Raw genomic sequence first — 24,734 nt, 5'->3', positions numbered from 1 at the left:
CGCTACGTCCAAACAGTATCAAAGTCAACGATCCGAAACTTTCCTCTTTACAATATTATCACTATTATGCCGGATAATGACACCCTCACATCCCCATTGACCTTATTCCTCAACTTTCAGCCCTCCGTTCCTATTCAATGAAAATATTAAAAGTAACTTCTCCAACTATAAATTAGTTTAATGTGTGAAAGAGAAAGCCTCCGCGGAGTCCGTGAACAATATATCAATGAGGAATAGATTAATCTATTTGTGACACCATTCTAAATTATAGATTTATGGGGAAACGTTCTGAAAAGACAATTGAGATAATCATTTTAGACTGAATTGATTGTGAGCTATCTTTTGTTTCAACGATGCTTAGTGAATTCTGGGCTAAATTATAAATCATATAATTAATAGTAAATATAACATGGCATCCAAGCAAAAATGGCGCGACCTAAATAAATATTTGCCAGAATAAAATATTGCATCGAAAGCGTTGAACCCTTTTCACAAAAATTCAAACTCAGCTAGTCAAATACTCGGAAAACTGACAAAGCTCGGAATACTTTGAATACATGGCTACCACAATACAAAGTTCCTACAATATGTTATACCGTGTACAGAGTACAGACTGTATAGTGTATAGTCATGTAGGATAGATCACAATTCGTCCCCATTTTCCGTTTACACAAAATTTAACTGGGAGCTATTGATTTTCCGTTGTTTTTGATCGCTCAGCTGAAAGCGGTCAATGAAGAGACGGAACAAGTTTACTCCGATTTATTATTTCCAGTGGTTTTCACAAAGAACAGATTGTCTTTGCTTTATTGGAGTTTAGCGGTAATTAGTTTGAAGATAGGTCAGACCTACTTGAATATTTCCGTTTTATTGATTACTAGCTGTTGCCCGCGACTTCGTCCACGTGGTTAGAATTATCCCCGTTTTTTCCACATTTTCCATTGTATCTTCGCTCCTATTAGTCGCAGAGTGATGTTATATAGCCTATAGCCTTCCTTGATAAATGGTCTATTCAACGCAAAAAGAATTTTTCAAATCGAACCAGTAGTTCCTGAGATTAGCGCGTTCAAACAAACAAACAAACAAACTCTTCAGCTTTAAATATTAGTATAGATGAAAAGTAATGACTGGCTACGTTTTGGGGCTAATAAGGCAAAAACAATATCCATGTATAATGTTTAGACAAATACAGGACGGCATTTCTTATTTCCCGTTGCTGGTGTGACAGTTACACATTATCATGCCTGCAGACAGCGATATATGATTTTGTGTCCGTCTTTGACATGGGGGCCTGAGAGCGCTGCAATAAAGAGGTTGGCGTAAGATCACTAGAAGGAATAGCGAAGTTAAGTGAATAGAATACTGTTGTTTAGAATCTGTGGGTCAAAGTGATGTAAAAAAGTGTTGATAATTGATATTAAATTGAATTAATAAGTTTAGAAAAAGAAAAACCGTCACAAATTAAGATTGAGTCCTCTTTTTAAAGATTCCCGCCCTAAGAAAATTAATCTTGAGTCGCGGGTAATTTCTCAAACTATCAAGTCACATGCACAAAGACGCCCAAACTTAGGATCATCATTCGTGGATCACACAATCCCTTGACCTAAGCGGGGATCAAACCCAGGACGCATAGCGAGTTTGGCGTGGTAACTTTACAAACTTGGCTATCCGAGTAGTTTGACCACTAATTATACATATATAATTGTGGAGGAATATAAAAAGAAATGATTACAATATTTACATATAATTTTATTTGTATTTATAAAGTCAAATTACGTTGGCCTTATTTTAACTTCTTCTTTGTTCTCTGGTTTATCTGCTTCGCGCTCTACCTTAGCAGGACTGTCCTTCTTATTCTCCTTGTACCCGGCGATCATGACAGCTGGTATCGCACCATAGTTCGACAAGGTATCCCGATCTAAGCTGTTGTTCGGTGCTGGGGGTTGAGGCGTGGGCTGAATGTTTGTCGGGGTCATCGCTGTATCGTGTTTCGGCGTATTTACCATCGGGCTCCCTTGATTCCCGTTCCTATCCATGGGCAGTACAACCGCTGGATAAGTTATGGTAGGGTTCTGAGAGCCAGCACCCTGATTGCTTCCCTGGTTAAGGATATTCGGTTGCCCGTATCCATTTGATCCGCTGTTTGTAGGAGCTGACATATGTTGATATTGATTGCCTGGTTGGTTTTGGAAGTTTCCCTGGTTGCCTTGCATGGTTGGTTGATAGTAGCCGTTATTAGGACCGTTTGGCTGGTAAGCCGGTTGTGGGTTTCCCTGACTACTAGGGACATTAATCGGTTGTGCAGTATTTGAGCCTGGCATTTGTACAACGTACTGTGGATTTGTTCCTGGGTTTGGTTGCGCTATATATACGTTATTTGCTCCCGTGTTAGGCTGAGCTATGTACATGTTATTCGTACCTTGGTTGGGCATGGTGGTGTACATGTTATTTGTCGGTGGATTTTGAACTACAGGAACATTATTTCCTTGTACCGGGTTTTGTAAATAATTTTGTGGTGGGTTTAGAATAACACCAGGTATCTGTATCATTTGTCCATTGAAATAAACCAAGATGTAGCCATTGTTTTGATTAAGTGGGTTATTGGCTGATGGAAGGTTTGATACAACGCTGCTGAATGGGTTGACAAACTGCTTTTCAGGTGCTAATGGTACATTGTTTGGTGTTGCGACTACTTGATAAAGTTGTGAACCTTGTCCAGGTTGGTACGGCACATAGATAACATTGCCAGGCTGAGTAGGTTGAACAACTGGGTTGCCGTTTGGCATATTCTCGTGTAAGAGATACATATTGTTATTTCCGTTTCCACCTGATCCCATTAACAAATAATCTTTCTTCTTGTCTATTTCCACATCTTTGCCGCCTTTTCCTGCATCATCATTGTCCAGATTAGTTTTTGGAGGCATATTCTCGAGAGCTTTAGGATCTTTTTCTGGTGCTGTTACTGGACCTGTTGGCTTCTTTCCTACTTCCCCTCCATTGTTATTATTTGGTTGGTTGGTTGGATTCCCATTAGGACCAGGTATGTTAAAAATGTTGTTAAATCCAGGCATTCCAAAATTCATGGGGTTAAAAGGTTTGGGCAAACCCATGTTACCCATGGAAGGCCACGCAAAGTAGGGATCTAACCCTCCTTGTAGGTACGAGTGGAAAGCGTCATACGGATTGTTCCCATTGTTGTTAAAGGAGAATGCGTTGCTGGAGTGCTGCTCGGTAAACTTCTCCACATTATGTTCATGCGGTGAGTTTTCTGACTTTCTAGACAGTGGAAAAGGTTTCGTTTTGAAAAATGGGTCGTCGAAAGCATTTTCTCCGTTTATCACAACCGCGCCGACCAGAGCCAAGAATATCTGAAATTGATTATGAAAATGTTAGTTATCCATAAGAATGACAAACTGAAGCACAAACATGCTATTGTTGAGTACAAATCAATATACAAAATGTTTTTCTAATAACTATCTAATGAAATTAAAATCAAATTACCTGTTCGATTAACTTAAATGGAAAATATTAACGTGCAGTCATAACTATTGGTATTACTTTAGAATCCTTAACGATACGATTAGTGATTAATGCCTAATGGCTTACTAAAAATAAGTAATAATCATTAAGTTTGATGAAAAATAAAATAGCTATTTAATTTGACGGATATAGCAAATTAAATAATAAAAGCTTGACTAGCGTATTGGTCTAGTAGAGTTTCCCTGACTGATATACTGGAAGACGTAGGTAGATTCGATTCCCACTCAGGACAAATTAATTGAAAGGATTACAATCATTTTTGTCGAAATTGAATTGATTTATAACATGAATATACTTAGAAATATGTAAGTAAACGTTTACCAGTTGTCTAGTACTAATGTAAAAAGCTTTGCTTAGTTTGAAACTAGATGGCGTCGCGTGGAAATTATAGATGAGTTTCGTGTGTAGTTTTACAATGGAATTTTTAAAGTTATATGTTTTTGGAAACTTCTTTTCAAACATTTGAATATTACCGCCCTGACATATATACCTAAATTCATTTGCATGAGGTCCTAGCCCTTCATTAAATAACAAACATATAAGAAAAATATAAAAAGACAACTGAACAAAATATCTACGTCAGAATCTACATTACGTCTAAAATTTAAATCACGAGGCACTTAAGTTTGTAAGGATGTAAAACAAAACAAAACTTCCCTTACTTATTAACTCTTAGGTTCCGAAAACCGTCAATATGCCAAGAACCGGCGAAAACACAAAAATAGTATATTAATTAAAATATAATACCACATACCCGTATTGACGCAGCCATGTCGCACCACAAAATGATAGTTTAATCACTGAACGAATAATTTTAATGCATCGTAATGGAAAACCCGAGTCAATTGGTGAACCAATAATGATAATTGTTATTTAATTAGTGCCCATACATTGTGCGTCAGGTAAGATACCTGATACCATATTAAATTATGAGGCATGATTTAAATTATAATGCGAATTCATTAATTAATTCAGTAAAACCTATACTGAAAGGTATATTAGGACCGCGTCATAATTGGAATTCCCCTGCTAGTTTTGAACTCAGCTGAAGTCTTTAATTTTTTGTCAAAAAGTATTGTGTGCGCACAGCACACAAATGCTTGTCCTACGCGGGTATCGAAGTGTGTTTGGCGTGGTGATGACCACTCTGTGCCACTTTATAGGCCGAAAATTAATATATTTCAAATGGATTTTGGTACGAGGAGAACTTTTCAAAAACGCCAATCGAAATAAGTCAAAATTCTATTTCTGGTAGCTACCATCCATCGGTTAAAGAATATTAATTTCGGCCATAAAATATTATGTTTTTCCATACAACGAATTCTACGACCCACGTCTACGACGCTATCCTTAGCCCATTTTACTGAATCAAGATACAATATTGTCCTCAAAAATATCTAGTGCTTATATAGAATAGAAATGTAATAGATAAGAGGGTAGTTGTTAAGCAGAAATAAGTATTTACCCAACCATGGCGAAACAAAAAGGGTAATGGTTTTTCAGTCCCTAAACTAATATTCTTTACTGCCTTCCATTTTATTATTATCATACTGTAATGAGGAAAAGAGAATTTTACTATAAATAAATCTTAAATAGATTCGTAATAATGGCCCAGGTAACATATTTGACATGAAGAAAACAGACCTACTAGAAGTTCAGTTTCGTACACCGTGGCACGAGAATTTTATATATCAGACGATTATGTATATGTTTATCACATATGCCGCACGAGCGTCACCAACCTCAAAAGCAGGTAACGTCGTCGCTGAGGCTAAAGTCAGACGTCATCAGATACAGATACAAGAGAAACCTTCTTCGGTTGTTAGAGATGTTCCGAAAATATAGTAGGGAGCAGCAAACTCGACCACTATCACATTCCTAGCTTCCTATTACAATTGTATTTTTGTCCCGTTCTAGTTGAAAAAGCTAACCTCAAAAATTAAGGTTAGCTTTTTCAAAAATTGCAAAAATTGGTATTTTGGTCTGATTTGCCATACACAACGGCTCCAGTCCATTTATCTGAACGCGTGTAACCAAACCATAGCGTGATTTAATTCAACGCCAACGCCATCTAGTTACGAGAGGGTCGCATTCTTTAATGGATTTTAAGAAATGAAATGAAATGAAATCATTTATTCTGCAAATAGGATATTTTATCACTTTTACATGTCTTTTTTGAGAACGTCCAGACAATTTTAAAATGCGAGTAAAGTGTATAAACTTATGCAAAGTATTTAAATGGAATTGATAATATACCTGCATAAAGTTTATACTTACAAGCTTCATAATAACCATAATATGAGAAGCAGAATTTTGCTTATATAGAAGTAGCTAAAGCCGATTATTTGCTGCCAGCAAATTGTTTGTACAAATGATTTTAATCTTTATTCCGTAATTTAGATAAAGTACAAATTCAAAATTAAACCAAAAAAAGAACTTAACGTGTTTTCAATAACCAAACCGGTAGATGTATGAAATGGTCGTAAATTTGCAATCGCATTGCTTATGCGTCGCTCCCCGCGGGAAATCAGTGCGCGCGGCGGACTGCGGGCAGCGCTCCGGTGACACGGGCCCAAACATCGCCCATGAATAATTCAAGTATTTACCGACGAAAAGGAATCGCGAGTAACTCTGGTAAGGTTTATTTGTTAAAGGTAAATACTGGTATGTGTACCCTTTATAAGTTGCACTCCATGTTCTTGGGAAATGTCACTCAGGGCAGCTATTCAGGTCCCTTGCACTCAAGAGCTATAACTTGCTACTGCAGTACCTGCCATCTGACAAGGACCGAGATAGTCGCGGTACTTTACATGTAAACTCCATTTTTATGAAAGTCAATACGAGCGTCAATTATATGGAAATATACCTGATTTTCGCAGTGATTCCTAAGGGTATTTTAATGAACTATATTGTTAGCTCAGAAGAGCAAGCTAAGCAAGCAAACTTACAAAGTATGATGTGATAAAAAAAATCAAATATTTTTTTAGTAATTTTGGTTTTATTTTCACTTTTGAACTCAAAACAGGTTTTTGAAAAAGTTTTGTTTCGGATCTTTATAAGCTGTGTATCATAATTAAATAATAAAAAAATAGATTTTTTATATCTTTTATTCTTATAAACCTAATTGACACTTATTCTTAACTAATTATATCTACAACTTCACAAAACGTTTTGTCTCACCTACATATTTCACTTACTGGAAGGAACATAAAAACTACTAATTGTTCACTTTATTAATCCTCAAATGACATCTTCAAAAGTCTTGTCTCAATAATTATTCTGGTTGCGCAGTAACGCATTTGATAAATGAACGTAACATGAGATTTAAGTAGTTTATAAATAAAGGTACAAGGTTGTTAATCATTTTGCTTCCGAAGAAAGTTTTCCTTTTTCCGCTGGCTTCAAAACGTCCAGAAAAAGTTTAATCAGGGGACCAAGGTTCTTAGGTTTATTGTCTTGGCTCCTGTTTTCTAACTTCAGAAGCACATTGAGAAAATCAAGGGCGAGAGCGTCTTTAGCAGGTTTTTGAGGCGAAGTGTCTGTCTGTGGTACTGGTGAAGGTGTAGACAAATCTGACTGTGAGGCGGGCTTCGGTGTAGCAGGCTTTGGTTGTCCAACGAGCTCTGGTTGTGGAACGGGCTCTGGTTGTGGAACGGGCTCTGGTTGTGGAACGGGCTCTGGTTGTGGAACGGGCTCTGGTTGTGGAACGGGCTCTGGTTGTGGAACGGGCTCTGGTTGTGGAACGGGCTCTGGTTGTGTCACGGGTTCTGGCTGCAGTGTGGGCTCTGGTTGTAGGATGAGCTCTCTCTGTGGCTCTTGCTGTTTGACGGTCTCAGGTTGTGGCACGTTTTCTGGTTGTGGCATGGCCTCTGGTTGTGGTTCGATATCTGGTTGTACGACGGTCTCTGGTTTGGGAACATGCTCTGGCTGTGGCAGGAGCTTTTGCTGAGGTACGGGCTCTGGTTGAGGCACGGGCTGTGGCTGTAGCACCAGTTCTGGCTGTGGGATGGGCTCTAGTTGTGGCATGAGCTCTGACTGAGGCATGGGCTCTGGTTGCGGGACGGTCTCTGGTTGCGGCTCGAGCTCTGGTTGTGGCACAGGCTCTGGTTGTAGCGCGGACTCTGGCTGTGGTACGAGCTCTGGCTGAGGTACGGGCTCTGGTTGTGGCACGGACTCCGGCTGTGGGATCGGTTCTGGTTGTGGCATGAGCTCTGGCTGAGGAACGGGCTCTGGTTGTGGCACAGGCTCTGGTTGTAGCGCGGACTCTGGCTGTGGTACGAGCTCTGGCTGAGGTACGGGCTCTGGTTGTGGCACGGACTCCGGCTGTGGGATCGGCTCTGGTTGTGGCATGAGCTCTGGCTGAGGAACGGGCTCTGGTTGTGGCACAGGCTCTGGTTGTAGCGCTGGCTCTGGCTGTGGTACGAGCTCTGGCTGAGGTACGGGCTCTGGTTGTGGCACGGACTCCGGCTGTGGGATCGGTTCTGGTTGTGGCATGAGCTCTGGCTGAGGAACGGGCTCTGGTTGTGGCACAGGCTCTGGTTGTAGCGCGGACTCTGGCTGTGGTACGAGCTCTGGCTGAGGTACGGGCTCTGGTTGTGGCACGGACTCCGGCTGTGGGATCGGCTCTGGTTGTGGCATGAGCTCTGGCTGAGGAACGGGCTCTGGTTGTGGCACAGGCTCTGGTTGTAGCGCTGGCTCTGGCTGTGGTACGAGCTCTGGCTGAGGTACGGGCTCTGGTTGTGGCACGGACTCCGGCTGTGGGATCGGCTCTAGTTGTGGCACGAGCTCTGGCTGAGGTACGGGCTCTTGTAGTGGCACGGGCTTTGGTTGTGGTACGAGCTCCGGTTGCGGGATGGTCTCTGGTTGTGGCACGCGATCTGGCTTAGGCATGTGATCTGGCTGTAGCACAGGCTCTGGCTGAGGCACGGGCTCTGGCTGTGGGATCGGCTCTGGTTTTGACACGAGCTCTGGCTGAGGAACGGGCTCTGGTTGTGGGACGGGCTCTGGCTGAGGAACGGGCTCTTGTAGTGGCACGGGCTTTGGTTGTGGTACGAGCTCCGGTTGCGGGATGGTCTCTGGTTGTGGCACGCGATCTGGCTTAGGCATGTGATCTGGCTGTAGCACAGGCTCTGGCTGAGGCACGGGCTCTGGCTGTGGGATCGGCTCTGGTTTTGACACGAGCTCTGGCTGAGGAACGGGCTCTGGTTGTGGGACGGGCTCTGGTTGCGACTCGGGCTCTGCCTCTATCTTAGGGTTGAGCATTGAAGTAACAAGCAGTGATTGTGAAGCATGCTCTTCTTGAGGGATGAGGTCCTGCGAGACAGGTTCTAATTTTTGATTGGGTGCCGGTGTAGCAATCTCCGACTGTGGGATAGGTAACGGTGTTGAATCTTCTGACTGAGGGATGGGTAACGGTGTTGAATCTTCTGACTGAGGGATGGGTAACGCTGTTGAATCTTCTGACTGAGGGACGGGTAACGGTGTTGAATCTTCTGACTGCGGGATGGGTAACGGTGTTAAATCTTCTGACTGCGGGATGGGTAACGCTGTTGCATCATCTGACCGAGGAATAGGTAACGGCGTTGAATCTTCTGGCTGCGGGATGGGTAATGGCGAGGCAGATTCTAACTGATTTAGAGATTGCGGTAGCACTTTAGATGCAGGCAAAGATTCGGATTGCGCTGCAGGATTTGGAATAGCCGCCGAGACAGTTTTAGTGTTTACGTCTCTCTGTGGTTGTGGCTCAGCCTCCAACTTATTTTCGGGATTGAGTGGTATCTGTGGCATCGGAACTAAATAAGGATATGGCTGCAGGTATGGCTGTAAGTAAGGATATGATTGAAGATTCGGAAACTGTCCTACGTACGAATTGAAGTTACCCTTAAGGGGTAATAGTGTTGATTGTGGGAAAGAGCCGTAACCGAGCAAGGGATTGGTAAGACTTGGTAAGTGAGAGGTCGAGCTGAAATTGAGATTAGGCTGTAGTTGAGACATAGAATTTGCCATAGGTATCAAATAAGGAACTGGAATCGGGTATGGAACAGGTTCTTGCTTAGCAAGAATGTTGATAGTTGGAAGGAGCGAATTCAAAGGGAAACTAGGATAGTTTAAACCAATCGAAATAGGCTGCTGAAGGGGGGCTAGATTAAGTAAGCTCCACAGACTAGGAAGATTTGTACCACCGTTTATGCCATTTTCTGTCGTTATTTTACTTAAGCCTGAAGGCACTTCATTTGAAACTCCTTCCGTTGGATTTTGCATCATGTTTTGTTGGCAATTCTCCTTTCCCAATGTTCCCGAAGGCATGTTTCCCGACCTTTTAATGTCAGCAATATCATCTGGCTTAGTATTCATATTCATATTTTCTGATAAACTCGGCGAGTCATCTATTGGTGTAGATCCATCACCTGAGAACAAATTATTTATTTTTATTCATTACCATCACATCATATTTCATATTTTAATACATGTAGAATTAAGTTCAAACGATTAGAGTGTGATTAGAGTGGCATTATTTTAAATTTAATTTAAAACGTTTCCACTTATACATAATAATGTAGTCCACAATTATCGATTAGGACTGGCCATAATAATTACATTCACTGTTATTCTCACCTTGGCACAAGTCATCGATGCTGCTATGCATTGATCCTTTAGCGCCACGAGATACTCTACTTACAGTAATAGAGCCATCACCACCTACAACTCCATGAGTAACAGGAATTATATTATCAATATGCATGTAATCATGCCCGTTTGTAGGACCAGGAAATACTATATTATCAAAAGAAAATGCCGTGTTATTACGCATTCCAGGGGTGATTTGATCAATTTTCTTGTCATTATTTACATGTGTTTTATTAACAGGAGAAATCTGGTTTTCAGTTCTAGGGCCCGTTATTGTTTTTTGAGATTTTGGAATAACCTTATCCATCATGCCAAATTGATTGATGGTGCCTTCTGCGCCAGGAGATATTCCATTAACAACGATAGTGCCACTGCCAGGTTCAATTCTATCCATTCTTGTTCCACCGTATTCAAAAAAGGAGGGGTCAGTACCTGGAGATATTCCATTTACAACAATAGTTTTAGTTATTCCATATGGTCCAGGAATATTTTCATATCTTTTTATATTATTATAACTACCGATCGAACCATCAAAACCAGGAGATATACCGTTTACAACGATGGTACCCCTACCTCCCGAAATATCATGATCTGCCTTAATAGTGTTGCCTAAATTAAAATTATCGTCATTATTAACCGGACTAGGAGAAACCCCATTTTCAATAAAAACGGATCCATTTCTTATAATGTTATGGGTGCCTGGTATAATTTCATCAATTATCATTGAGTTGGGACTTTTGGCGATTCCTTCCGGTCCAAGAGACACCCCACCAGGATTGGTACCCCCACCTCTTACTATTTGATGTGTACCAGGTATGATTTCATCAATGGCCATTGTATCTGAGCCTTTAATTTCACTGTCAACTCCAGGAGGAAGTCCATTAGTAATATAAGATCCTCCACCAACAACAACTTCATGGGTTCCCGGTATGATGTCATCAATTTGCATGTTGTAAGGACTTGTTCTGACAACAGTAGGGCTTTCTATAGCTTCCTGTGTACCGGGGGTATTCTCATAGATTTTCGACAATATTGTTGTACTATCATGTGTGTTCGTTGGTGTGGTTGATTCTTCTTTAAATGTCGTATTTATAACCGGAGAACGTATAGTACCAATTGTTCCATTATCATCAGGAATTATCTCATGAATTTTAAGGTTATCGGGAATATTAGCTGACTGTTCTACGCTCGGTACTAGATTTTTTATTTCATGATCTTCCGTTAAAACCTCATCAGAGTTTTGATCATCATGACTATTCGTCTTTATTGCATTTTCAGGGCCAAGAGTAGCGCGTCTTAAACCTATTGTTTTGTGATTTTCAGTTACTGATTTTTCCACTCTCGGTATTTCATTTTTAATTGCATGACTTACGGGAATAATCTTCTCTAATTTCAGATCTAAATGTTTATTTATGGCATTTTCAGGGCCAGGAGTTATCCCATTGACAATAATGGTTTGCCTATCACCTATTGTCTCCTTATGTTCAGTTGTTAATTCTTCCATGTCTGGCTTTTCATTAGTTATTCCGGAAATTATATCATCATGAGCTTTTATCAAACTTTCAGAGCCGGGAGATATACCATTCACAATAATAGTGTGACTATCACCTTGTGGATCGTGATTTTCAAGATTGTTTCGATCTAAATGGTTAGTATTTAAACTATCTACTGTCGCAACACTATGGGGCACTCCATTAACGTTTATAGTAACAGAACAAGTATTATTGCTGTCATCTTTTTTACGTTTTTTCAAGGTAGCCATGTTATTTGGAACACCATTATTAGCTTCAAGTAAACTAACAGATTTTTGATCATCTTGATTTGTACACTTTACTGTCAATGTTAGATTTTTATCTACAGGGGGCTGGTCTGAAGTCAAGAGAATATGCAATAATGATTCCAAAATTGAAAGAATTTGGCTTTGATGATGGCTGGAGTGATGGTGATGGTAATAGTGGTAAGGAGTTGAATGGTGTCTGTGAGACCTACCCGAGTCGGAGCGATAGCGGCCATGACACTGCACTGCTAACGCCACCAGCACGACAAACAGGATCTGAGAAAGAAATACAGGTTTCATTATTTCAAATACACAAAACAAGAGAAATAATCAATGATGTAAAGGTAAACAATTTGAGGAATCTATAATAGGCACTATTGATTTTATAAGAATACAAAGATTTGCAATATTCGCGAAAGCCGATTATTTCTGTTAATGAACAATAATTCGTTGACTTTCAAGTCTCATTTTCAAAGCAATCAGATATTTGTGACTGTAAATTGTATTAATCCCATCACAAAACAGTTGGACGAAGGAATCCGAAGGCGAATGGTCTCATACATTTTGTATGAAGTAACACGATATAGAGGTTGAAGCTCAATGAAATATATATTCTTTGATAAAATTCTACGTGGAACGAGCTTTGTGAAATATTGACGATGAATCCTTGAGATGAAAATGGATACATTCATGTATTTGTTGGGTACAAGTAAATATATCGAGGAATCTGGCGATTCTCAGAATTAAGTCCGCTTCCAAAGAGCTTATGATTATGATATGTAAAACATACATTGCTTTTGGATTCGCGTTTATAAGTACTCGTATTGGCACACGTGAAGCCACTTTTATATTAAAACCTTTATAATGGAGCTTCGTTTTTTTTTGTAATTTCAAACAAATAAAAACTGTAGATATACATTTTAGACAACTAGGCACAATATATTGACTGACTTCCTGAATATAAATATGGAATTTGAAAAAGATGGATAAAATTAATCTTGAAGAACAAAAAAGTGTCCCTACCGAAGAGACCAAAGCAAAGCTAGCCAGTTACGGTGAAAAATGTATAAAACGGCATGTATAGGTAAGTTCTAGTACAACTCTCCTATGTAGTCTAAAACTTCATACATCTCATTTATCCACAAATAGTGTAAGTTAGATAGCTAACTTCGTTGTAACACGAGCGAGTCCATTCACGACTAGTTTGTAACTCGGCGCCGCCTGTACACACAGCGCCAAACACCAATGATGTGATAATAGATTATTAGCATAGTTGTGCTGAAGTTAGGGAACTAGATAACTCATGTCTACCTAAGTTAGAGAGTAATGTAGGTGGGTGTGTGAGGTGTAACGGAAACTGTGGTCAAATTTGAGAGGTTTTGCTCATGAATATTATGAACAACTAAGTATTTCCCCTTTTTTCTTTATGGTTGATGTCTAACCATTTGTCAGACCTTTCAAACAGCAGGTAGGCCGTTGATGTAGTTTTTAAACTTCCTGGAACAATTCTCCATGGAGTTCGGATTTTTCACAACATTTTCCTCCATCGTTTTTGCAAGTATTTACACATATGAAATCGAAAAAGCTGTTGTAGGTGCTGGGATGTGAACCACTAGGCTATTATGGCTATAACAACTATGTTGCAAGGAACCAGGAATGTAAGACCTATACACCACTGGGTATACTGTAGTTAGGACCTTGAAAAATGCTCTGCCATACAAAATGGTCGTCAGCTGATTACAATTAGTAAGTACGTCAAATGTTTTATCGGAATTGACAAATTACTTTTGTCATTTTCAGGTGTCTCTTTTTAATGTAAAGACATGATCTAGCTTATCTCAACGTTATGTACAATACACACAAACTTTATCCTACATTTTCTATTTTATAACTGCTACTGCCATCTATGGAGCAACTTCGCAAAGTACGTATATCTTAGTAAGGGTTCTAAAGAGACCCTCAACTCAGGACTTCTACTGCCATCTATCGATATTATTACAATACTACAAGATGTTTACCCCGGCTTTTCACCACAAGAAGATCACAATAATTATATTCCCGAATTATTCCTTGTCCCTTCAAAACGAAAATATCAAAAGATTTTCATAAAAAGTATTACCAAAAGAGAACAAAACACAAACCGTTTTTTCCTTAAACACTAAAATCACTTACTTTCACTATAATACACATCATAATAAATTAAGTGTCACGTTGTTTGTCCTCTACTACTACTAAACTACTATACCGATATTAATCAAATTTGCACACCGTGTGCCTGCCATGCAACTTGAAAGATAGCATAGAATCCATCTTAATTTATAGTCGCAATATAGTATGTAACTAGTATATGAACGAAATAAAATATAATAAATAAGCTCACCTCTGTGTTCCTCGCCATCACTGATCACAATAAGCTCCCACAATGATTCCGCAATCATTTAAACCCAGGCCGCTAACTAGTGGATAATACTCTAATGACAGTTTAAAGTTAACTCCATTAATAAATGAGACCTGTACTTAATTGATGAGCACATTGTTGACATATTCGACTCTTTGTAATTAAGCATATGTGTAATAACTGGTAATTATTCCGCAATACGAAAAAATGTCTGTTCACCGAGAAGGAATTCCTATCAATGCGAGTTTTTGACTTAAGCTTTTTCATTACGTTAGATATTCTATTGTTGTAATTACTTGTCAAATTTAATTTACATTAATCGAAATTGAGTAACCACAAGATAACGTGTTGTAATTGATTTTGATTTGAAGACAGTTTTGTTACTATTTACTGAGGTTGATACTATGATAGATACCGGTCAAACAAGCCAACTTTGCCACCAACCAAGCAAATCCTCTAATATCATCATCATCATCATCATTCCCCTGCCGTTATCCCAATTATTTTATTTGGGGTCGGCGCAACATGTCATCTTCTTCCATACCTCTAATATAAGAAACAATTTTAGTTTTATGGCAATATTTATTATTTGGGTGGAAAGTTGATTATGAATGTTACCATAAAACTAAAATTGATCTTATGTAAGAGGATTTGTTTATAAATTGCTTTTGGGGCAAAGATACCTTGATTGGCAAAGTTGGCTTGTTTGACGGTACCTATTGGAATTTCTCGATGTGCCTATTTTCTTCTAATTTTGTCTATCCTTACGTCTTCATAAATGAAATAAGTTGTATAGTTACTTAATATTATTGTAGAATTCTCGAAAGGTCAGATTGGTTAGAATGGAGAAATGAGAACAAGTGTAAAAAATAAGAAATTTGGTAAATGTTTTATTTTACTAATAATACCATAATATACAAATAGGTACTACAAAAGTACTATCTACAGAAGTAGGAGTAAGAGTTACTATATACAGGTGGAGACGGGAGACGCGACCGTATACTCACAGTATCACTCCCAGAACAATGATTATACATCTAGCTGTCTTGTTTTTCTAATGTCGGCTGAACTGTTTTACATAGATTTGACAAAAGGCGGATTGTATTCGGTAAAAAATTAACATAATCAGAATTAGTTAATGAGATTTTCTGGAACGAATTCTGCTGTTGTAAGTTACAGATACGACTGTACAATACATTTACAACATTTTTTGAAAAAAGAAATCTTATTTTTTATTCATATGCAATTATAGCAAAATGATCTTAAGTTACAATATAGGTAAGTTTTAACATCAACCACAAAACGAGTGTAAACACAAAACTAATCATGATTACCTAATTAACTTGAAATAAAAGAATTAGAATTAACAAATTACCTTAATTCTTTGAATGACACTATACAACTTACATTTTAGGTGACACATAACTTCATGTACGAATAACCACTGTCTTATAATTATTTGAACAGTGTGCAAACTAGAAATATGCTTTGGCTGATATAAAATAATATATTCCCTGCGCAAAAATGTTCCTCAAAATACTCTTTCGTATGTAACATTTATCTGTAGGTATCCCATCCTATCGCCTGGTCTTCGCGTGTAGTTTAGTGGTGTCTGTGAACCGTATAGAGAGCTCCCGCACGGCCATGTTGTGTGAGAGGAAGTGCGCGAGCGCGGCCGTGCCGGGCGCCGCGCGGTCGAAGGGGAAGCCCATCGCGCGCCGGTCCGGGTACTTGCGGTCGCGGATGCCGCAGTACGAGGCGGCGTCGTTACATGACCCTACCAGGTCTTGTTCCACCTATAGGACAAGAAAATTGTATCCGTAATTTAATTTAAGCACCCAGAATTTTGTTGGTGCAAGCATGTTTGCTGTTTGGACTGAATTTCATATGGCGCAAGCCGCAAAGAAGTCTTGTACACAATATATTTAGGTACGTCTCTTTTTATCTAACTAGCTGTGTCCCACTTCTGGGCAAAAGCCTCCCCCAAATCCTTCCACGGTTTTTATGTTTTACGTTCTGGGCCTCATCGAACCAGCCCGCGCGGTAAGCGTTAAAATCGTCTCGAGACCGCTCCCGGCGACGAGGACGCCATCCATCCGCTGGTTCAAATAGTGTGGTTGGCATAGTAAAAAAAACTCCTTAACCTTGACTAAACGCTAACAGGAGATCAAATATTGTGTACACATACTTTATCGTCATCCCAATTGGAAATCATGACGAACAATATGACGGGGTATCCCTCTTTAGTGCCCTTAGGGATGAGCAGGTGATGAGGCCAGCCGCAGCCGCAGAAGTCGAAGCCAGCTGATTCAGGCGTGCCCGGATCACCGGGACGCTCTCTCTGAACAAATTGGGATAATTACAATTTTTAAATACATATATTGCCTAGTGATATAGGAGGATAGAGTACTTGACCAAAAATTCTGTTAAGTCTGTCAGACAGATTGCCAAAAAGTAGAATACGTATTGTTTCTTTAATCTAGTACTAAACAGAAAGGGGATGCAGAAGAATGACGTCACTTACAAGTATGCTTTTTACTAGCCAGTGATGATAGATTTCATAATCTTAAATGTCTTCAATCTTTCTAACTTCGTAATGATGTAATAAGAAGAATTCAATATTTTTTAACCGACTTCAAAAAAAGGAGGAGGTTCTCAATTCGACTGTATTTTTTTTTTATGTTTGTTACCTCGTAACTTGCGATTGAGTGAACCGATTTTCATGATTCTTTTTTTAAAAATCTGACTGAGGGACTAAACAGTTTTATATTATTGGATTCAGTCAAAATATTGTGATGAGTGCCTGTACCTGGTCGCCGAAGGTTCTCTCATATGGTATAGTGACGGAGGAGTCCACGCTACGCTGTCGGACTGTATTTTTGCCGGGACTCACTAGAATTAATTATAGAGAAACACAATTGAGTTAAACAATGAAATTATCAAAGTAACACAAAGTACTACTTAAAATTATATAATCAAATAAGAAACGACATTTACTTGTCAATTTAAAACTTTAATAAATCGTCGGATAATTCTTAAACATCAAAAAATCTAATTTGTTTTTATTTTCAATACCACACCACAAACATTCAAGTCATATGCCCAAAGACACCCAGATTCAAAATAAGCACGGAATCACACCCGCGACACGTCACGGTTGAGCGTGGTAGCTTCGAACCCCTCGATTATCCTTGCCGTCTACTAGATCCCAGTAAAAAAATAAAACTTAAATTCATATTTTTTTCGACGCATCGGTTATATAACATGACTCACAGGGCGCAGTAAACTTATCCAGCTCTATCATATGCCGCCTCTGCTCGTCGAAGGGCAGCGGGTTCCCCTCCTCGTCGTCTCGCGGAGCCATGAACAGGCGCACTGTTCCCATCACACTTTTATCTGTAGTGTTATTGACCTCGATTCTGAGAAAATATAACTTCGTTTTGTTCTACAGTATTACTATACAGGGCTTTTGCTGTCGTGGATAGAAAACGACTCTTTCCACAATGTAAAACACCATCTCACTTCCAAGATAGCTTTAACTTGGTTGAATCTACTTATAATGTAATAATAATACCAGCCTACACCTCCCACTATTGGGCACTGGCCTCGTCTCCTAAAGTGAAGATTTTGATGATTGACCATAACGCTAGCTCACTGTATTGAAGACACCAATCTTGGGAATCCAGGTTTCCTCACGATGTTTTCCTTCACCGTAAGTCAGTAGTGTCTGTGATTAATAATATAAGAAACTACATATTACTCTAAAAAGTCACATTGGCATTTCGCTTGCGTTAGGATCGAACCTGTCTCACTCCGATGTCCCATTGACTTACACATATGTGAACTCTTCATGCTGCAAATGTGTGAACCTGGCGAACACGGCTCCTCTGGGAGTGAAGTCCATCCCCCGCGCGAGGTCCAACGTACTCAGCTCCCAGAACGTGCTTAGTGTGTTATCGCCAGCTGGACCCTCAACTTTCAAACTGGAAACTTGGATTCCAGGGAAGATCAACTGAGGATTTTAATTCGGATAACAGTTAATTTATAGCAGCTACAGAGGAAAGGAAAGAAGAGACGAATAAATATTATGGCTTCGACCCCAAGTCATTTCAGGTAAGGGCTTGAGAAAGAAATTTATTTGGAGTTTAGTGCCGATTCTTCTCCGTAAGAATGAAATTAATATGGAAGTTTCAAAAGTAAAAAAAATATCTTCTGGAAATAAAGACGTTTTTTTTTTGCGTAACGTAACGTAAACTACTCGTACATAATGCTTCAGTCTAGTCACCTTATCTCCGTAGGGTGGTAGATTATATTTATAAAGCTGGAACAGGTCGTCGATGTAGGAATGCCAGCGGTAGAATGTAGGGTCTCGCATAGCGACCGCCGAGTCAGCCATCACAGAGAACGGCTCCTAAATAAAACAGACGAAACCCATTCATAATAAAAAAATAGGAAAAGGTGTCTTAAGTTAATTTTTGACGATCATTGTAGATCTGCCAACTAGTACTATGAGGTACTATGACTGGTATGATATGGTGACTATGTAATCCAGTTAGAACGTTTCGAAGGTCAAATTTTCAGTCGGATTTTTTGCATCAAAATATATCAGAACCGCCTTACCAAAACATAGGTATTGTAAAAAGGCTAGACAGACAGAAGAGTAAATAATGATGTATAAGTCTTACCAAGTGATGATGATCGGGGTCGTGTGAGTAGGAGATGAACACGTGTCCCATATTGTGGAAGTTCCCGTAGTAGCTGCGGTTCACGCTGATGGCGGACGACTCCATGATGTTACCGAGGATGTCGATGCCGGTCTCCTCGTCCAGTGGAATCGTGACACCGTTTGGCTGGGAAACAAAAGTATAATTGAAAGAAACTACCTGACTACTATTTAAATCCTCCCAAAGTTTGTATAAATTAATGAAACACATAGGAAAGCTTCTTTCCCGATTTCTTTCTAGTGAGATATTTATCGAATTGCAGCAAGCGGGCCCGGGAGAAACAGCTATTTAAAAAACATGGTTTTATAAGATAATTCTTAACTCCAAGACTTACCAATGACTCAAGAAGGAAAGTAATATTAACATTAGGTACTAGAAGGGGTGAAGGTAGATCCCAGGTTTCAAGTATCATAAGCTAAGTCTAACCAGATCAAATCGACTCAAATCGTTTTAATAACTGATGCTATCTAACTATGACGTGTACAGTAGACATTGCTTACCAACATAACGGATGAGCTCTCGACAGCGTGTATGAAGCGCTCTCTCCAGCGCTCCAGGTCGGAGATCTCCAGTTTGATCAGTTCCAGTGGGCGGTCCAGGTCGCGGAGCATCGTGCCCGCGTGTCTGCAACACAAATACATATACCATTGTTAAAACAGCTTATCAGCACCTGCAAATCTTTAGTAAAAGGCGAATGATTCGTGCGTTTTGAAGGGAAACCATGTGCGTTGGAAACAAGGTGGGTTTTTGTCCGCTCAGTCCCAACCAAAGGATTAACCATCCGAAAAAAAAGTACCCAAAAATGAAATTAAGTGAAGTAGTTTTAAATTCTGCAATTAGGATAAAATTTTTATTTTTATTTGCATGTCGAGCTCATTTTAAGTTATTTGGCTACCCTGAGAAGAAACGTTGGAATAACTCCTCTTTTTGCAGTAGAATTTTAATGTTTTCAAGTCACTGTTACTTATTAATACTTATTCAGTGGTAAACAGTTTGTCACCTGTAAGGCCAAGTCCTCCCAGCTACCATCGAGTCCAACTTCGGGAAGTAGGCTTCTTCGACGGGCTCCTTGAAGTCGAAGTAGCGCTTCACTCGAGGCAGGTCGTTACATAGACGCTCTATGTCGAACCTGGTCACGATACAATAGTTAAAACATATCGGTATGATTATTATTGTTTAACAAAAGTAGAAACTGCAAAGATACTGCAAATAAATGTCCTGACTGCGTTTTATCTTGATGCCAATTGCCTAATTATTAAATACATGCCTTTGTTAAAAAAAATACTTAAAAAGAGTTGCAATAGCTCATTAACGCAGTATAATATGGTTTTATCAAAACAACATTTAAAACTTATCCTGAGATATCTTTTAAAATGGAAACATAACATGTTACTAAGAACAGAAGAGCGGTGTGAAGAGAGCCTATCTGGGACGACCAACAAGTAGACGCCCTGTTGGCTGACCCAGGTATCGCTGAGGCGGATCTTCGAGCGCTTCATGCCGGTGACTGGCGAAAAGTGGCGAAGGATCGCGTAAGATGGCATTCTCTCGTATCAGAGGCCAAGACACAATTTGGGTCGCTGAGCCAACAGAGTAAGTAAGTAAGTAACATGTTACTAAAGTTTCCTTAAAGTTACCTAGCAATGACCTGCTGATGCATGTAATAGAATAGCTCTCCTCTCCTGTCTTTATCCACAATGGCAATGTCTCCAGCATCGAAGGGGTACACGAGGTGCCAGTGCCGGTGGTGGAGGTTCACACCGATGTCCTCGCGGAAGTAAGCCACGCGCTGCTCCGGCTCTTCATCAGACGCTGTGAAGTTCACCGGGATCGTCAGAGGCATCTGGAAAAAGGAAATGATTCAAACGTCGTATTTTACCGTGCAGTAGATTTTAAAAAATATTACGTACTTTCCAGGCTGTGCGAAACACAACCTAGAGCATCAGAGTTTTACACCGATTCTTCTCTTTGAAGTATGCTCATGATTATCTCAATGGAAAATAGTCCATACTTACCCTTTCCCCGGGTCCAAGCACATTGCTGATTTCCCGCGCCTTCCGGAACACCTTGGGGTCCATGAACATGTCCGGGAATGTCTCCACAAACGTCGGGATATCCATACCTTTAGTGTCGGGCCTGAAACACCGGTGCAATACATTTACATAATATGATATCGTGAAAGATTAAATTCGTAGTATAAAGTGTACTTGACCATATTTAACGAACATTTACCAATATGGTAGTTATAATTCGAAGTTTGAATTAAAAGTTTAATTAAGAGTATGGGTGAGAATAAGGTACAATCATTATTTATTACCTGTGCAGGATGGCTACAGAGAGGCAGTAGTTGAACATGTAAGGGTTGATGCGCAGCTGACAGTATGCGCATATCGACTGCAAATCTTCCAAATCTTTCATTCCTGAAGATATAAAAAACAATTATATTATGGACATACGATAAAAGGTAAGAAATAAAGACTTACTACTCTTGCTAAAAGACTCACCCATAAACACATCAATAAGCCTGGTAGCCATCAGCTGATGTTTCGGTATGAAGACCGAGAACTGTTCGTTGAAGGGCAGCTCCATCGGCAGCGAGAGGTCAGGTATCTCGATGTTCCGGACGGGGATCATCCGGGCCGGCTCCTCGCCGAGGCGGTCCGAGAGCATGCTTATTGGGTTATTTGCTAATTCTTTGTATTTTTCAGGCTAGAAATCAAATTCATACAGTTACTTTAAATCAGGAACAAGCTGGCCGTTCACAAGTTGGGTAGTATAGTTCATTTCTTAGCAAAGCGAATGATAGAATGATTTTTAAATAGCACAAGCAGCTTTGTGACATACCGTTTTATTATTACAATTAAATATGAATTGAAATAACCGTGGTCGAACTCGCAATACACGCAGTGGGCTTAAAAACACTAAAACTTGAGAAAAAGTAATGCCCCAATGTCCATGGCTAAACTAAAAACCAAATACTCATACGTAATAATGTTCAGGTATCTCGAAGACGGCATTGTCTTCCCCTTTCTTCATGAAGCACGGCTCCGTGGGACGCTCGAAGAACAGCAGCAGGTTCCTCCGTGTATCCACCATTTCTTGTGGCGGGGAACTGCCTCTATTAACTGAAGATGATACAATAATTATGATTTTTTATCCAAAAAGTAATAAGCAACACTGTTGTTTACATAAAAATCTAATTACCAGGCATTATGAATTGATCTTAAACTTATGAGCACAAAGTTCCTGAACTAATACCACACCAAATGTATGCAAGACACAAGAAGCTCTATTCCAAACTATGATGTTGACTAAGGCCCTTAAATCCTAGGCGACAGTTTATATACCCCGGAATTGCGGCTGCCGAAAATATTGATAACTCGGGAAGGACATAATTGTGGTCATTATCAGCACCACAACAAACGCATACGTTGTGTGGTCGCTTGCGTATCTTTATAAGGAAATTGAGGGACGTCCTTAAATAATGGTCAGATATATTTCGACACGGTCATTGATGCAAACAATTCATGGTTATTTTTGAGACAATCATGAAGGTAACTGATTTAACCCCATTACTGCTCATCAGTGTTACAAATAAAGATCTTCTTTATAATTCTTGCACATTTCTGTAAAAGAGTAAAGAATGGTATGCCGCTTAATGAACTTGGTAAATTTTTGTTTGAAGCCAGCTCATCATACATACTCGTCATCGCATCTCCTTTAAGAATGCTCGCGGACCAAGATAAAACAAACTGCTTGAACCTTTACTTCAGAGACTGAGTTCCAGGGGCGTAGCCAGCCCTAGGCTCAGGGGTGGAGGGGGGCAGCAGTTACCCTTTCCCCCTTACGGTTTTTTTTGTTCTGGCAGAACCTATGCACTATGAACCTAGCACTTCTTCTAAAAATTCGCTTAGACGATTTTCGCTCATGGCTGATTTAGATTTCGATCGTTCTATTAATTGGACAGGTTGCACATGGCCGCAGTTTTTATTTTACCGCACTTTTTTCATGTCGACTAATTTATTTGTGTAACTTTCTTACTAATATTATGAATGTTGTTAGCATAACAAAAAAATTATCTTTTCAACATTATGTTTTGTGCTGAGAGTCATACAATAATTACTAACTATTTATTGTGCTGTATTCCCTTCACAATGATTTAAATGAATCCCAAAAATAATATTCCTTTTTAATCACGCGTATACTTGTCAGAAGTAAAAATAGAGCATAAGTGAATCGCTCACAGGCTAAGCTACGCTTGACGCGGTCCGTAGATGGGTGACTATTTTTGTAATAACTAGTTTCTGAAACCTCTTTAAATTGTGGGTCCCGGCTGTTATTCCTACATCTTTGACAGTCGTTACAGGTAGTCAGAAGCTTGAAAGTCTGACAACCAGTCTAACGTAGGGGTATGGTGTTGCAGAGGTAACTGGGTTGAGGAGGTCAGATAGGCAATCGCTCCTTGTAAAACACTGGTACTTAGCTGAAACCGGTTAGATTGGTAGCCGACCCCAACATAGTTGGTAAAAAGGCTAGGCCGATGATGACTCGTTGCAGAGGTTCGAACTCGTAACACATCGCATAGGGTCAGTAGTGGTAGTCTTCGTGCAGTCATTTTCTGATAAACCTTTTTTTCAGGCCTAAAGTCCTGTTTTGGTAAACAGTCCATAAAAGATTTGTAAATAAACTAAAAATATAAAATTACTTTAAAGATAAATCGTCCTCGCAATATCAGCTTGGATGCCTTGGACAACTAGACGAAGGCCTCCTGGGTTACGCCGGGCCGCCCTCTCGCCAATGCTTTTACAAAGTGCAAGCTCATTTCGATGTTTCGAACATCATTTTTCGTGTATCTAAAAACTTGGGTAAAATTTCCTTTACACAGGTCATAAGGCTGCCATAGTCCTCAGGCACGGTGGAGTGATGATCTGCGCAAGATGGCTGGCAGGAGCTGGATGCGAGCAGCCAAAGATAGATCTCGATGGCGTGTGATTGGGGAGGCCTGTGTCCAGCATTGGACTAATATGGGCTGATGAAGATGATGAAGGTTGCCATGAGTACGGGCCACATACAGACTTACAGCACCTACTCTCCGCTGTTATTACATTTTCTCTTTATTAGGAACATGCTTCAGATTGCGAATTTGTAAGGCAACAGCAACCAACGATGTACATTCATAATGTTGGTTACTAATGTACGTGTGAAATGTCTACACGGATAGCCGAGTTGTAGTTCACCACGCACTGTGCACCACATGTCACGGGTTCAATACCACCGTAGGACAAACTTATTTTGCATAATCTACGAGTACATGGTTGTTCTAAGTCTGGATGTCTTTGTGCATTTAACTTGAACGTTTATCAAACTCCTTATGACACGGCGAGATGTTTTAAAAAAATGCCTGCTTTGACTGCCTCAAATATTTTTGAGATGTATACTCTATTTACTAATAATGATACCTATACTAATTAACACACTTTGTAGATCGTTATGCGCTTGAATCCTTAGGTAATAGACCCGTCTGAAAATTACTTTATATTCTTACTTCAGCTGTTCCTCTTTTGGGTACAGCCCGCTTAATCCTTCAACCGAATTTTCTAATAAAAAGATTAGTTTTAAATAGGGTTAACCAGTGAATAAATTGTACAGCAAAACTTTTTATAAAGCT

At 39.7% G+C, this 24,734-nt stretch overlaps 2 protein-coding genes across 2 annotated transcripts; both read right to left on the bottom strand.

Moving 5' to 3' along the window:
* Positions 1–1,772: 1,772 nt before the first annotated feature.
* Positions 1,773–4,559, bottom strand: LOC113500572 (type-2 histone deacetylase 1-like). The gene is made up of 2 exons (XM_026881424.1): positions 4,295–4,559; positions 1,773–3,368 (listed from the first exon to the last, which is right to left on the bottom strand). Exons 1-2 carry the CDS (start codon positions 4,310–4,312, stop codon positions 1,773–1,775), a joined length of 1,614 nt encoding a protein of 537 aa, XP_026737225.1. The 5' UTR covers positions 4,313–4,559.
* Positions 4,560–15,760: 11,201 nt separating this feature from the next.
* Positions 15,761–22,289, bottom strand: LOC113495641 (phenoloxidase subunit 1-like). The gene is made up of 15 exons (XM_026874484.1): positions 22,271–22,289; positions 22,052–22,191; positions 21,571–21,775; positions 21,384–21,486; positions 21,082–21,202; positions 20,704–20,909; positions 20,067–20,195; positions 19,567–19,690; positions 19,028–19,192; positions 18,628–18,753; positions 18,176–18,354; positions 17,616–17,761; positions 17,152–17,234; positions 16,531–16,683; positions 15,761–16,138 (listed from the first exon to the last, which is right to left on the bottom strand). The coding sequence occupies exons 1-15, from the start codon at positions 22,275–22,277 to the stop codon at positions 15,920–15,922; spliced, it is 2,106 nt and encodes a 701-aa protein (XP_026730285.1). The 5' UTR covers positions 22,278–22,289; the 3' UTR covers positions 15,761–15,919.
* Positions 22,290–24,734: the final 2,445 nt, after the last annotated feature.

Source organism: Trichoplusia ni, chromosome 1 (genome assembly GCF_003590095.1).
Source record: "Trichoplusia ni isolate ovarian cell line Hi5 chromosome 1, tn1, whole genome shotgun sequence".
NCBI lineage: Eukaryota > Metazoa > Arthropoda > Insecta > Lepidoptera > Noctuidae > Trichoplusia > Trichoplusia ni.
Note: the sequence above shows the minus strand (reverse complement) of the source record. Positions and strands in the feature narration are given on the sequence as shown.